This window comes from Amblyraja radiata, chromosome 16 (assembly GCF_010909765.2).
Source record: "Amblyraja radiata isolate CabotCenter1 chromosome 16, sAmbRad1.1.pri, whole genome shotgun sequence".
Taxonomy (NCBI): domain Eukaryota; kingdom Metazoa; phylum Chordata; class Chondrichthyes; order Rajiformes; family Rajidae; genus Amblyraja; species Amblyraja radiata.
Window position 1 is genome coordinate 31,799,084 of NC_045971.1, and position 15,665 is coordinate 31,814,748.

Sequence of the window (15,665 nt, forward strand, 5' to 3'; positions counted from 1 at the left end):
GGTCACCTATCCATGGTCTCCAGAGATGCTGCCTGACCCGCTGAGTTACTCCAGCACTTGGTGTCTTTAATGTAAACCAGCATCTGCAGTTCCTTGTGTCTAGTTATTGATTTACCATTCATCAAACAAAACTTTTATCTACCTGTTCATTCTACAGAATATCTCGTTGGAGCCCCCAGGGCGAAAAGCACATTGGGTTCTGTATGTATAATTTATTACTTAATGCTTTTTAGTTTTTAGTTTAGTCTTTTAAGGTTGTGTGTGGAAACAGGCCCTGTGGCCCAGCAAAGCTGCGCCGACCAGCGATCACCCTACACACTAGCATTATCCGACACACTATGGGACAATTTTACAAATTACAGAAGCCAATTACCCTACTACCCTCTGCATCTTTGGAGTGTGGGAGGAAACCGGAGCATCCGTAGAAAACCCACGTAGGCCACAGGGAGAATGTACAAACTCCGTACAGACAGCACCCGTAGTCAGGATCAAACCCAGTTCTCTGGTGCTGTGAGGCAGCAACTCTACTGCTGTGCCCGGATTAAATGTTAATGCAATTGACATTTCTATCAGTAATATCAACCACATAACACCTAGGCGATAAGCACGGAAACAGGCCCTTTGGCACGCTACATCGACATTGACAACGACCATCGATCACCTGTTCACACATTAATTAATTCTACACGCTCACTACACATTTGGGGCAATTTACAGAGTCCGATTAATTTACATACTTGCATGTCTTTGGGATGTGGGAGGAAACCTGCGTGGTCACAGGGAGAATGTGTGACCTCCACGCAGACAGCTCCCTAACAGCTGAGTGCTGGTCAGCGTGAACTCAAGGTCTGAAGGGTCTGTTTCTACGTTGTATCTCTAAACTAAACTAAGTTAAATATCTGAAGCCAAGTAGGCTGGTATCCTGAACAGGTCTATTGTTTAAGATGACCGATTTGTTCAGGATATGTATAAGGTTTAAGCCAACAGCCAGCACCCAGAGATAGCACAGTATGCTGGGCTTCTGCCATGGCCTTCGAGATCAGGATTGAACCCGGGTCTCTGGTGCTGTGAGGCAGCAGCACTACCAGCTGCACCACTATGCCACACTAATGGACATTATCTTTGCCAGTGAAGGGGTTAGCTCAATTTGGATTCTATAAGTTAAGTGACCTCCTTTGATAAACCGTTTGAGGAACTGGACCCTTTTACAGGCAGACATTGAATTGCTTGCATTCCCAAGGTATGCAAATAGTCACTACATAAAGGGCACTCACAAAGTTACAAATTCCCCCCCATCCTCCGTGCCAGTTCCCCCTTTGTTCTTCCTCCCCCCTCCACCACGCCAGGTCCCCATCGTCCATTGGTTGTCCCTCACGGTAGTGCTTCCACGCCGGGTCCTCCTTTGTTCCTCCCCTTGGCAGCGGCGTCCTCACTTCCACGTGTCCGTCCTCTTCCCTCGGTCAGCGCCATCTTCGACGGCCGCACCGACCTCTCCACTAACGATGCCGGGACCTCTCTGGGCACCACCATGGCACCGACCCAGGCCCCAGCTATGGGCTCTTATGCCCGCGGGCTTCATTGACCCGCGAGGCTACATCTCCGACCCGCGAGGCCCGGGCTCCTCCGGAAGGCATACATCCCCATCTAGGCTACATCGAGCACCAGGATCCAGGACTCAGGCTAACCCCAGCTGGGAACTGTGTATTTAGAGCTGGTTTGGCATGCATTTACCATGGTTGTTCTCTTGCTTTGACAGGTAAATATCTTGTGGTCTACGAACATGACAACTATACTAACCATAATTGGTGAGCAGGTAAGAAATGAGAATTAGCTCTTAAACAAAGAGGCTTACTGTTTCCACTTTGGATAAATGACAACACGGGTAAAAAAGCCACTGCAACTAACAACTATTTGATCATTTGACTCGAGAGGGGTGGGGGGGAGACTGGAAGTTGTATCCTGCTGTAATACAACACGGCATAACTACTTCTATTAGCTGCCTGGCGCATTGGGACTTGCTGAGTCATGAGATGCACTGTTCTGGTTTTAGAGATACAGCGCGGAAACAGGCCCTTCGGCCCACCGCGTCCGTACCGGCCAGTGATCCCCGCACATTAACACCATCCTACACACACTAAGAACAATTTACATTTATACAGAGCCAATTAACCTGCAAACGTGTATGTCTTTGAAGTGTGGGAGGAAACCGAAGATCCCGCAGAAAACCCATGCAGTCAAAGGGAGAACGTACAAACTCCATACAGACATCACTGTAATTAGGATCAAACCCGGGTCTCTGGCACTATAAGGCAGCAACTCTACCACTGCGCCACTATATAAATGCAGATTCTGTTGAAGCCAAATTTTAAGCGGGTTTTAACATGCCTGGTGTTAATAAGTACATTTCTAACCTCATTTATCCTTCTTCTGTTACATACTTTCCTTTGCCCTGAACTGTGACACCCACTTTAATATATGAACGAAGATTTATTCCTATCCTTGATTTAGTAATAGCCACCTATATTAGCTGCAGAGTAGAAGGCGATTTGAATATTAATTTGCAGCAAACAAATAAGACTGAAAATAAACACAAAATGCTGGAGTAACAGTGGGTCAGGCAGCATCTCTGGAGAAAAGGAATGGATGACCCTGAAGAAGGGTCTCGACCCAAAATGTCACCCATTCCTTTTCTCCAGAGAAGCTGCCTGAGCCGCTGAGTTACTCCAGCATTTTGTGTCTACCTTCGGTGTAAACCAGCATCTGCTGTTCCTTCCTACACAAAATTAGACTGTTGTGATCAGCTGTGAGACTCCCTCTGGTGGTGTGTGAAAGTACAGCAAAGAGTCTGGTATAGAAACCAAAGATCCCACACCTCATGTTTCACAACATGGGAGGTGGCTGTTCGGCCCATCTAGTCTATGTCAGCTCTCAGAGCATTCCATTCAATGTTATTCTCCCATTTATGTCACTGTTACCCTCTAAAAACAATTTACAACACCTTATTAATCCACTGGCATTCCTTTTAATGTGGGAGGAGCCAGAACATGAGCAGAAAATGGGAACGGGAATAATGGCAAAAATGGCCACAGATCCCTGTTTGAGTTTCATTTAGTTTGAGTCTGATAACAGAAATTCCCAAACAACCTTCGGCAATGCAACACCTTTCCCATCATTTTATTTCATTCAAAGCCACTTCTGGTATCCACACCTGATTATTGCAAAAATGTTGAATGGTTTCTGGTGCATATAAAAGACATAGAGTGTGCATGCACAGTACGTATACAAGTATTGCACTAATATTCAATCGTCATGCATTTAATAAATGATTCATACTAACTTGGACATACATCTTAGAAACCATGCTGCCTGGTTGCATCACCGGTTGCTTTTGGAACAGCTCTGCCCACGACCGCAACTAAATAGCAGAGTTACAGACATAGCCCAGCCCATCCCATAGACGAGACTTCCCACCATTTACTCCAACTACACTTAATAATGCCTCGGAAAAGCAGCCGACATAATCAAAGACTTGTCCCTCCCTGGTCAATCTATCTTCTCCCTGCTCCTGTCTGACAGAAGGTGCAGAAGCTTGAAAGTGCGCACTACCAGACTCATGAAGTGCTTCTTCCCTTCTGTTATCAGGCTTCTGAACGGTCCTTCCATAAGCTAGGGTTCACCTCTACCCCATTGCAGACATTGTAACTGGTGCGCTACAATGCTGAGAACTATAGTCTGCACTCCATCTTCCCCTGTGCTCTACCTACTGTACTTGAGTTTGTCTTGATTGTATTTATGGATCATATTTCCTAATCTGATGGGATAGCAATGTAAATCTTTTCATTGTGCATTGGTACAATAATAATCCTAAATGTTTAAGTAAGTAAGTAAGTAAGTTTATTGGCCAAGTATTCACATACAAGGAATTTGCCTTGGTGTTCCACCCACAAGTAACAACATGACACACAGTGACAGTTACGAATGACTCAGAAAACACTAAACATTAATAATAATAAAACACTTATGATAAAGCACCATTGATCAAGCATGTGAACCAACAAAATACCTGATCAAATGGAGGCTACAGATTTTGGCTGAGTAGAGCAACTACTCGTGGATAAGAAGGGTTTCTGCTTCTGAAGAAGGGTTTCGGCCCGAAACGTCGCCTATTTCCTTCGCTCCATAGATGCTGCTGCACCCGCTGAGTTCCTCCAGCCATTTTGTGTACCTTCGATATTCCAGCATCTGCAGTTCCCTTTTGAATACTCGTGGATAAAAACTGTTTTTATGTCTGTTATATATATAAAGGAAATAGAACTACATGCTTGCTATTATGCTACTGGAAACAATGAGAAGACATGTTGGCCAATGTAGGAAATCTAATTCCATCATTGTCACCTCTATGGTTTTGCTTTACAGGTGGCAGCGTACTTTGGCTATGCAGTGACTGTCATGGATCTAAACAGTGATGGGTAAGGAACTATTCTGCATTATTCCAGCAAAGGTGAAGCTGTTTGCCTCTGGCTATAATAGCTTACAATTGGTTACTGGATCCCTGGATGTCTTACGGACCGATCAGAGATGCAGAGATACAGCGCGATGAAAAGGCCCTTCGGCCTACTGAGTCCATGCCGACCAGCAATTCCCGCATATTAACACTATCCTATACACACTAGCGACAATTGACATTTATACAAAGCCAATTAGCGTGGCACGGTGGCACGGCGGCAGAGTTGCTGCCTTACAGCGTTTTCAGCGCCGGAGAGGCGGGTTCGATCCTGTCTGTACATTCTCCCCGTGACCGCATGGGTTTTCTCCAAGATCTTCGGTTTCCTTCCACACTCCAAAGACTAGTTGGGCAGAAGGGCCTGCGCTATAACTCTAAGCTAAACTAAACAAAAACCTGCAGTGCGGGGGAAAACCGAAGATCTCGGAGGAAACTCACGCGGTCACGGGGAGAACGTACAAACACCGGACAGACAGCACCCGTAGTCGGGATTGAATCTGGGTCTCTGGCGCTGAAAGAGCTGTAAGGCAGCAACATTACCGCTGCACCACCGTGCTGCCCCAGGCAGATACAATTGCTCACCATGTTTGTTTCAATAACTCGCACTTTCCTCCGTAGATCCCTCAGTCCTTCCTGAAACTCCCCCAGCTCATCTTCCCTCTGCTCCTCTGCCTCCTGGTTTACCAAGTATAAGCTCTGTAACTCCATCTTCATGGAGGCATGGGGTTATACAACATGGAGGCTGACCCTTTGACCCAACTTGTCCGTGCCAATTATGTTGTCCATCTGAGTTAGTCCTCATTTCCCCACACCCATTCAACTCTACCTTCACTGGCAGAGTAATATTCCAAGTGTCATATGGCATGGAAACAGGCCCTTCAGCCCAACTTATCCATGCCGGCCTAAATGATCCATTTACACTAGCCCCACCTGCCCATGTTAGGCCAACATCCCTAAACCTTTCCTATCCATGTACCTGTCCAAATGTCTTTTAAAGACTTCAGTGAGGAATTCCACCCACGTTACTCTGCTGCCTATTTTCAGGCATCTAGGTTTCTCATGGAAGGTTGGTTAAGAAGGTTCAATGGTTGGGTATTAATGGTGGAGTAGCAAGATGGATTCAACAGTGGCTGAATGGGAGATGCCAGAGAGTAATGGTGGATGGTTGTTTGTCAGGTTGGAGGCCAGTGACGAGTTGGGTGCCACAGGGATCTGTGTTGGGTCCACTGTTGTTTGTCATGTACATCAATGATCTGGACGATGGTGTGGTAAATTGGATTAGTAAGTATGCAGATGATACTAAGATAGGTGGGGTTGCGGGTAATGAAGTAGAGTTTCAAAGTCTACAGAGAGATTTATGCCAGTTGGAAGAGTGGGCTGAAAGATGGCAGATGGAGTTTAATGCTGATAAGTGTGAGGTGCTACATCTTGGCAGGACAAATCAAAATAGGACGTACATGGTAAATGGTAGGGAATTGAAGAATGTAGGTGAACAGAGGGATCTGGGAATAACTGTGCACAGTTCCCTGAAAGTGGAATCTCATGTAGATAGGGTGGTAAAGAAAGCTTTTGGTGTGCTGGCCTTTATAAATCAGAGCATTGAGTTGGGATGTAATGTTAAAATTGTACAAGGCATTGGTGAGGCCAATTCTGGCGTATGGTGTACAATTTTGGTCGCCTAATTATAGGAAGGATGTCAACAAAATAGAGAGAGTACAGAGGAGATTTACTAGAATGTTGCCTGGGTTTCAGCAACTAAGTTACAGAGAAAGGTTGAACAAGTTAGGACTTTATTCTTTGGAGCGCAGAAGGTTAAGGGGGGACTTGATAGAGGTTTTTAAAATGATGAGAGGGATAGACAGATTTGATGTGGAAAAGCTTTTCCCACTGAGAGTAGGGAAGATTCAAACAAGGGGACATGACTTGAGAATTAAGGGACTGAAGTTTAGGGGTAACATGAGGGGGAACTTCTTTACTCAGAGAGTGGTAGCTGTGTGGAATGAGCTTCCAGTGAAGGTGGTGGAGGCAGGTTCGTTTTTATCATTTAAAAATAAATTGGATAGTTATATGGATGGGAAAGGAATGGAGGGTTATGGTCTGAGCGCAGGTATATGGGACTAGGGGAGATTATGTGTTCGGCACGGATTTGAAGGGTCGAGATGGCCTGTTTCCGTGCTGTAATTGTTATATGGTTATATGGTTAAACCTTAGCTCAATCCGTGAAGTGATCATTGTAATATCTTACCAAAAGGAGAAAATGGGTCTTAGTCATGGTCATAGAGTGATACAGTGTGGAAACAAGCCCAATTTGCCTACACCGGCCAACAATGCCCCAGCTACACTAGTCCTACTTGCCTGCGCTTGGTCCACATCCCTCCAAACATGTCCTATCCATGTTGAACTGTTTCTTAAACAATGGGATAGTCCCAGCCTCAACTACCTCCTCTGGCAACTTGTTCTATACATCCACCACCGTTTGTGCGAAAATGTTACCCTTCGGATTCCTTTTAAATCTTTTCTCCTTCACCTTGAACGTATGCCCTCTGGTCCTCGATTCCCCATCAAGGAGGCCATTTGCAGCACTATTGAAGAAGAATCCTAGACTAAAGGATTAAATTGGCCTCCATCAGTCAGGGTACTGAGTATAGAAGTTAGATTCTTAGTTTTATTTAGTTTAGTTTAGAGATCCAGCGCGGAAACTAGCCCTTCGGCCCACCAAGTCCGCACCGACCCGCGATCCTCACACTTTAACACAAGCCTACACACACAAGGGGCAATTTACACTTATGCCAAGTATACAAACCTAAGCCAATTAACCTACAAACCTGTACATCTTTGGAGTGTGGGCAGAAACCGAATGTCTCAGAGAAAACCCTCGCAGGTCACGTGGAGAACGTACAAACTCCGTACAGACAGCACCCGTGGTCAGGATCAAACCCGGGTCTCCTGGGCCAGATCAGTGGTTGGTTCTTAGTGGGATTAGATGTTATAGCAGAACTTTGGGGGGTTGTACTCTAGCCTGGACTTCGGTAAAGATTATAAATTGTCCCAAGTGTGTGTAGAATAGTGTTAGTGTATGGGGATCGCTGGTCGGCGCAGGCTCGTTGGTCCGAAGGGCCTGTTTCTGCTCTGTATCTCTAAACTAAACTAAAATGGTGAGACCACCCCCACAGTGATCTCTCTCTACCATCAGTACCGAGTGCATGTCCATCTGCTGTAAGATTCACACAAATAACCTATGGTAATAAAAAGGAACTGCAGATGCTGGATTATACCAAAGATAGACACAAAGTGCTGGAGTAACTTGAAGTCGCAGCTTGTCATTTAGAGTAGAATTTGTTATCTCCTTTATCTCACCATGTAAAGACTTGGCAGCACTGAGCTTGGCATCCTCAAATAACTTTGTCCTCACGAGCGTACCTCACAGTGTATAATTCTGGTTCATGCTTTCAGCCATATTTATTTTTAGCATTCGATTGGACTTGTGATGACAGTGTTGGCAATATTTGAATAAGTAATCATTTCTACATTATATTAGGGATGAAAAGACTATGTATGCTGCAAATTATATCAGAATATGCATTGAAATTAAATTGCAGTAACCGTACTCCTATAGCACCTCAAGTGCACGGTGAACATACTTTAGTATAACCATATAACCATATAACAATTACAGCACGGAAACAGGCCATCTCGGTCCTACAAGTCCGTGCCGAACAACTTTTTTCCCTTAGTCCCACCTGCCTGCACTCATACCATAACCCTCCATTCCCTTCTCATCCATATGCCTATCCAATTTATTTTTTAAATGATACCAACGAACCTGCCTCCACCACTTCCACTGGAAGCTCATTCCACACCGCCACCACTCTCTGAGTAAAGAAGTTCCCCCTTATGTTACCCCTAAACTTCTGTCCCTTAATTCTGAAGTCATGTCCTCTTGTTTGAATCTTCCCTATTCTCAAAGGGAAAAGCTTGTCCACATCAACTCTGTCTATCCCTCTCATCATTTTAAAGACCTCTATCAAGCCCCCCTTAACCTTCTGCGCTCCAGAGAATAAAGACCTAACTTATTCAACCTTTCTCTGTAACTTAGTTGTTGAAACCCAGGCAACATTCTAGTAAATCTCCTCTGTACTCTCCCTATTTTGTTGACATCCTTCCTATAATTGGGCAACCAAAATTGTACACCATACTCCAGATTTGGCCTCACCAATGCCTTGTACAATTTTAACATTACATCCCAGCTTCTATACTCAATGCTCTGATTTATAAAGGCTAGCATACCAAAAGCTTTCTTTACCACCCTCTCTATATGAGATTCCACCTTCAAGGAACTATGCACGGTTATTCCCAGATCCCTCTGTTCAACTGTATTCTTCAATTCCCTACCATTTACCATGTACGTCCTATTTTGATTTGTCCTGCCAAGGTGTAGCACCTCACATTTATCAGCATTAAACTCCATCTGCCATCTTTCAGCCCATTCTTTCAAATGGCCTAAATCACTCTGTAGACTTTGGAAATCCTCTTCATTATCCACAACCCCCCCTATCTTGGTATCATCTGCATACTAATCCAATTTACCACACCTTCATCCAGATCATTGATGTACATGACAAACAACAAAGGACCCAACACAGATCCCTGAGGCACCTCACTAGTCACCTGCCTCCAACCCGACAAACAGCCATCCACCATTACCCTCTGGCTTCTCCCATTCAGCCACTGTTGAATCCATCTTGCTACTCCTGCATTTATACCCAACAGTTGAACCTTCTTAACTAGTAGTCTAGTTTAGTTTAGTTTAGAGATACAGACCCTTCGGCAAACTGAGTCCGCATCGACCAGCAATCCCCGCATATTAACACTATCCTACACACTCTAGGGACAATTTACACATACACCAAGCCAATTAACCTACATACCTGTACATCTTTCGAGTGTGGGAGGAAACCGAATAGCTCGGAGAAAACCCACACAGTCACGGGGAGAATGTACAAACTCCGTACAGACAGCCCGCCTAGCTGGGATCGAACCCGGGTCTCCGGCGCTGCGAGCACTATAAGGCAGCAACTCTACCGCTGCGCCACTGAGGCCCCGCGCCATTATGTTCAGGATACTGTAGTGCACAAGTAAGACTGTACCCCGAATAAACTGTAAAATTATACCCCTGACATATTATAGAACTGCATCCCAACATAAAAAAGAGAATTATATGGCAATATGCATTAGTATTATTCCCCAATATTGCCACTACACTACCATCGGGCAAAAAGTATAGAGATGTGAAAATGCACACCTCCAGATTCAAGGACAGTTTCTTCCCAGCTGTTATCAGGCGACGGAACCATCCTATCACAAATAAACAGTCCTGAGCTACTATCTACCTCATTGAAGACCCTCGGACTATTTTTGATCGCACTTTACTAGACTTTATCTTGCACTAAACGCTATTCACATAATTACCATTATCATGTATCTGTACACTGTGAATGGCTCGAGTGTAATCACATATTGTCTTTCCGCTGACTGGTTAGCAGGCAACAAAAGCTTTTCACTGTACCTCGGTACAGGTGACAATAAACTAAACTCAACTAAACAACATACCCAGAGAAGAATATCATACTTGTTATAGAAACATAGAAAATTGGTGCAGGAGGAGGCCATTCGGCCCGTCGAGCCAGCACCGCCATTCATTGTGATTATGGATGTGTACCCAAATACATCACGGAACAGAATAGACTGGATCTGTTCCAAACCCACAGCACTGCCTGCAAAAGAAAGGCTTGTACTCCATCTTGTTGTGGGAATTTATTCTTATTTATGTACCTTAACATAGAAAATCATGAGAGGAATAGATCGGGCAGATGCACAGTGTCTCTAGCCGAGACCTGGGGAATTGAGGACCAGAGGACATAGGTTTAAGGTGAAGGGGAAAATATTTAATAGGAATCTGAGGGGTAGCTTTTTCACACTAAGGGTGGTGGGTGTATGGAATGAGCTGCTGGAGAGGGTAGTTAATGCAGGGACTATCACAAAGTTTAAGAAACAGATAGACTGGTACATGGGGGGCTATGGGCTAAACGCAGGCAGATGGGACTAGTGTTGGCCAGTGTGGGTAAGTTGGGCCACAGTGCCTGTTTCCACACTGTATGACTCTATGACTTGTTGACTATGTAAGCCATTATTAAAAGGTCGTGGATTATGCTTAACGTGAGATATTCTTTATATAAAAGGGAGGAATAAAACTCCAGGATAATGTTGCTCAAAATCTCCCACTAGGGAACAGTTAATGCCATATTGATTTTAGAAATCCACATGATCCTGGTACTGGCACGTAGCCTTTCAGTTTAATTTAGTTTTATATTCTGACCGGCTATTTATGGGCTTTCTCTCTGTCTGTTGCACAGGAGAGATGATATTTTAGTTGGAGCTCCGCTGTTTATGAGCCAAGGACAGGATGACAAACTGCACGAGGTGGGACGGCTGTACCTTTACTTGCAGGAGCAACCTGGAGTCTTCAAAGAACCGCATCAGACCTTCACCGGGACAGACAAGTTTGGCAGATTTGGCAGTGCCATAGCCAGCCTCGGCGATATCGATTACGATGGATGCAACGGTACGAAGTGCACAGACGATAGACGCAAAAAAGCTGCAGTAACTCAGAGGGTCAGACTGGAGAAAATCTCTGAAGAAGGGTCGAGACCCGAAACGTCACCTATTCCTCCACTCCAGAGATGCTGCCTGACCCGTTGAGTTACTCCAGCTTTTTGTGTCTCTCTCTTTCGTTTAAATCAGCATCTGCAGTTTCTTCCTCCACAAGTGCACAGGACTGTGGTGGGAAAAACGTGCACATCTCACACTCACAGAGATGAAAGGGTATAAAATGTATGGTCCTTGGGCATGTGGTAAAATAAATCATCACTTTATACACATGCAAAAGGGTCGCCCCCAATGCATTTTAAAATAGTTTCAGTCTCCATTTTAGAGCTACAATTTATAGCCTCGACCACAGTCACTTATTGGATCAATCCACCACTCAACTAAAATTAAACTGTACGCAATCTACAAAGGTCCCAGGTCATATGGTTTATATTCAACCAGCTGTGCAAAGTGCACATTGCATACAACCCTAACCAATTGGAAATTATTGGAGAGAAAGCTGGGTGGCGCAGCTATAGAGTTACTGCCTCACAGCGCCGGAGACTCGGGTTCGATCCTGACTGTGGGTGCTGTCCTTTCTCCCCGTGACCTGCGTGGGTTTTCTCCGAGATCTTCGGTTTCCCCCCCCACTCCAAAGACGTGCAGGTTTGTAGGTTAATTGGCTTGGTGTAAATGAAAAAACATTGTCCCTGATGTGTGTTGGATAGTGTTAGTGTACAGGGATCACTGCTCAGTGCAGACACAGTGGGCCAAAGGGTCAGTTTCATCGCTGTACCTCTGAACTAAACTAAGAAGGCATTGTTGGAATATCATTCTGCCTCTAGATTTATCACACTGATACACTTCGACCTTAGTTTATTGGAGATTAATTGACTTTAAACACAATCGCTTGTACCTTATGTCATTTCTTCGTGGGATTCACTCTTGTACCTGTGTTTGGACATGATTGTAATGAGGCCTGGATGTTGTTTCCAAAGCCTCTAGTTCCTGACAGGACTGAGGAAAAAGGGAATGTCTCCTATGAGGAGACATGATTTTAAGGAAGAGTAAAATAGATTCTTGATTAATACAGGTGCCAGAGATTATGGGGAGAACCATAGAAACATAGAAACATAGAAATTAGGTGCAGGAGTAGGCCATTCGGCCCTTCGAGCCTGCACCGTCATTCAATATGATCATGGCTGATCATCCAACTCAGTATCCTGTACCTGCCTTCTCTCCATACCACCTGATCCCTTTAGCCACAAGGGCCACATCTAACTCCCTCTTAAATATAGCCAATGAACTGGCCTCAACTACCTTCTGTGGCAGAGAATTCCAGAGATTCACCACTCTCTGTGTGAAAAATGTTTTTCTCATCTCGGTCCTAAAAGATTTCTCCTTTATCCTTAAACTGTGACCCCTTGTTCTGGACTTCCCCAACATAGGGAACAAGGCAATAGAATGGGGTTAGGAGGGAGAGAAAGATCAGCCATGATTGACTTGCAGAGTAGACTTGATGGGCCGAATGACCTAATTCTACTGCTATAACTTCTAACCTTATGACTCTTACAAACTTCTACAGATGCACCACAGAAAGCATACTGTCAGGATGCATCACTACCTGGTTTGGGAACAGCTCTGCCCAAAGAGTTATTGATGTAGCCCAGTCCATCACCCAGACCAGAATCCCCGTCATTGTCTCCATCTACACTTCACAATGCCTCACAAAAGCAGCCAACGTAATCTAAGTCTTGTCCTACCCCAATCATTCCTTCTTCTCCATGCTCCTATCGAGCATAAAGTACAGAAGCTTGAAAGCGTGCACTGCCATTCTTAGGAACAGCTCTTCACATCGGTCTTCTGAACGGTCCTTCCATAAGTAAGGCTACTGTCCAATTCACCTCTACCCCGTTGTGGACTTTGAACTTTGTGTATGGAACGGATGCACTTCAATTCTGATAACTTTATTCTGTACTCCGTGTCTTCCCTTCTGTTCTACCTATAGTAGTTGAGTTTTAATTGAATTTATGCAGCAAATTAACAGATCTGATTGGGTCGCATGCAAAACAAAACTGTTCGCTGTACCTCAGTACATGTGACAATAATGAACCTAGACCAAGAATTTAAAGTGAGTGTCAGGTATTTTGCTTGTTTACATTGCGTCCAGGTGACTATTCCCAGTAATATTAATTGTGTAGAGACGGTATCGATCAGAGGTTCATAAGTTCATAAGTCATAGGAGCAGAATTAGGCCTTTCGGCCCATCAAATCTACTCTGCCATTCGATCATGGCTGATCTATCTTTCCCTCTCCACCCCTTTCTCCTGCCTTCGCCCCATAACCTTTGAGACCATTACTAATCGAGAGCCTGTCAATTAAAGAAATTCCTCCTCATCTCCTTTCCAAAGGTCCATCATTTGGTGAATGTCCGATATTGAATAACACAGGATTGGGCTCGGGTAGTGAGGACAACATATGAGAGGACACAGGGTATGAAATAAACTAACAGCAACTTTTATTCTACTTACAAGTCTTTATTCTTGGAGTCATATTCTCTACGTAGATGCTCTTTAGGTAAGTTTATGGCCCTCTTAATCCAAGCCTTAGAATACATCTCAACTAACCCTATGACTGAGCCCAAATTTTAGAAATGATCGTAATCTTAGTGCCAAGTAAATGTCTGACTCTTGCTTCTATCAATAATCCAAAAGCAATGGGTCTGTAAGTGAAATCCAGAGATTACATCTTCTTATCGAGTCCACGTCACAAGATTAGATATTGTTCAGCCAGAGCTGAACACACTTCTCAGCATCTTCATTGTAGGCAGCAAGATCGGTAGCTGTGCATTGGTTTTCCAGTGAGGGCATTTCAGCAGGTGTTGCATTGTTTGTGGTTCAATATCACATTCGGATGTCACATAGTTGGAGTTATATCCCCGCTTGTTTAGAGACGCCTTGGCTCTGCCGACACCAGTTCTCAGGCATTTCCATCTGGCCCAACTTGCGTCTGCACCAGGAGGGAGTTGCTCACTTGCCGTTTGTGCCATGGTAGTTGAGGGAGTTAGAGTGGAAATTCTATCATCCCAGAAGGAGACTTGTGCTTCACTTGTTTCCACGACTTTAGGCGGCTGGGAAATAGTGTCTGGCCCAACATTGGATGTGGTTCATCTGTTATCTGCCGCTGGTGATCCTTCAAGCTGGCTCCTTCTCTTCTGATGTCTGGCGGGGCTGTGCCTGCCAGGAGGTAGAGGCTGTCAGTACTTGTTGGCAGAGATTACTGAGCAATATTGCGGGTTTTAGGTGAAAAGGAAACAAATTGGATTTAGTTCATATGATTAAGGGGCTGTCCCACTTGGGCGACCTAATTGGCGAGTTTAGAAGCGTTTGGAAAAATGACATGTCGAACACCTCCTTCGACTATGTAGAAGATCTCCTTCGACCTCCTTCGACTATGTTGAAGACTAGCTTCGACTAGCTACGACTAACTTCGGGAAAATTGGACACCAAATATTGGAGAGTGAAGACGACCTCCTTCGACCAACATTCGACCTCCCTTCGACTATGATGAAGACTATCTATGACTACCTTCGACTACCCTCGATTACCTACGACTAACATGCCGACCTATTACGACTAAACCTACGAGTAAAAAAAGTATCGATTTTTTTCCATGGCGACCTTTTTTTACTCATGGGCATTTTTTAACATATTGAAAAAACGCCGCGACCTAGCTGAGGCCTCGAGTATGCGAAGACCACTCTCGAGCATGAAGGAGAATTACGAAGACCTCCTACGACCTCGTGTCGACCATGCTGTGAGTATGAGTCGAGGGCAAACTCGGGGATTAGGTCGCCCAAGTGGGACAGGCCCTTTAGAAATGTAATATTTTCTTCTTCTTAGAGCTATTTGTGATCTTCTTTATTTAAAATATATCCGCTGACGTTGTTTGTTACAGTACCAGAGTTGGATAGAGTCATAGTAATCAAGCCGTACAGCAGGGAAACAGGCCCTTCAGCCCAACTTGACCATGCCGACCAAGATGCCCCATCTACACTAGTCCCACCAGCTTGCGTTTGGCCCATATCCCACTAAAGCTATCTTATACATGCACCTGTCTAAATGTGAACATGGTGATGGCGCAATTGTATTAAAATATCGGTGTCCTTGCAGATGTAGCAGTTGGAGCCCCAATGGCCGGTGAAGATGGCAATGGCAGGGTGTTTATTTACCTGGGACGTGCGAGTGGACTCCACCAAACACCATTCCAACAACTGAAGGGTACGTGGGGCCCTGACATGATGGCAGCAGGATTTGGCTTTTCATTGAAAGGAGGCCTGGATATCGATTCAAATAATTTCACAGGTAAAGTCTTAAGTCTCCATATCTTCTGCGTGTGGTTATTATTATTGCCTGGGGTGCAGATGATTTAAAATAATCGGAAGCCATCATTATTTCTGTATAAAAAAACAATTGTTACACTGAGGAAGTTACAGGTAGGCATGGTGTGTGCCTTT

At 44.6% G+C, this 15,665-nt stretch overlaps 1 protein-coding gene across 1 annotated transcript in view; it reads left to right on the forward strand.

Annotated features, from left to right (window-relative positions):
* The window catches only part of LOC116982094 (integrin alpha-8-like), a 132,593-nt gene that overhangs the window by 44,620 nt on the left and 72,308 nt on the right, over positions 1–15,665 (forward strand). Inside the window, exons 9-13 of the mRNA XM_033035410.1 lie at positions 158–201; positions 1,757–1,813; positions 4,417–4,469; positions 10,918–11,126; positions 15,322–15,513. Coding sequence (XP_032891301.1) covers positions 158–201; positions 1,757–1,813; positions 4,417–4,469; positions 10,918–11,126; positions 15,322–15,513 — 555 coding nt within the window. The remainder of the gene's footprint in view (positions 1–157; positions 202–1,756; positions 1,814–4,416; positions 4,470–10,917; positions 11,127–15,321; positions 15,514–15,665) is intronic.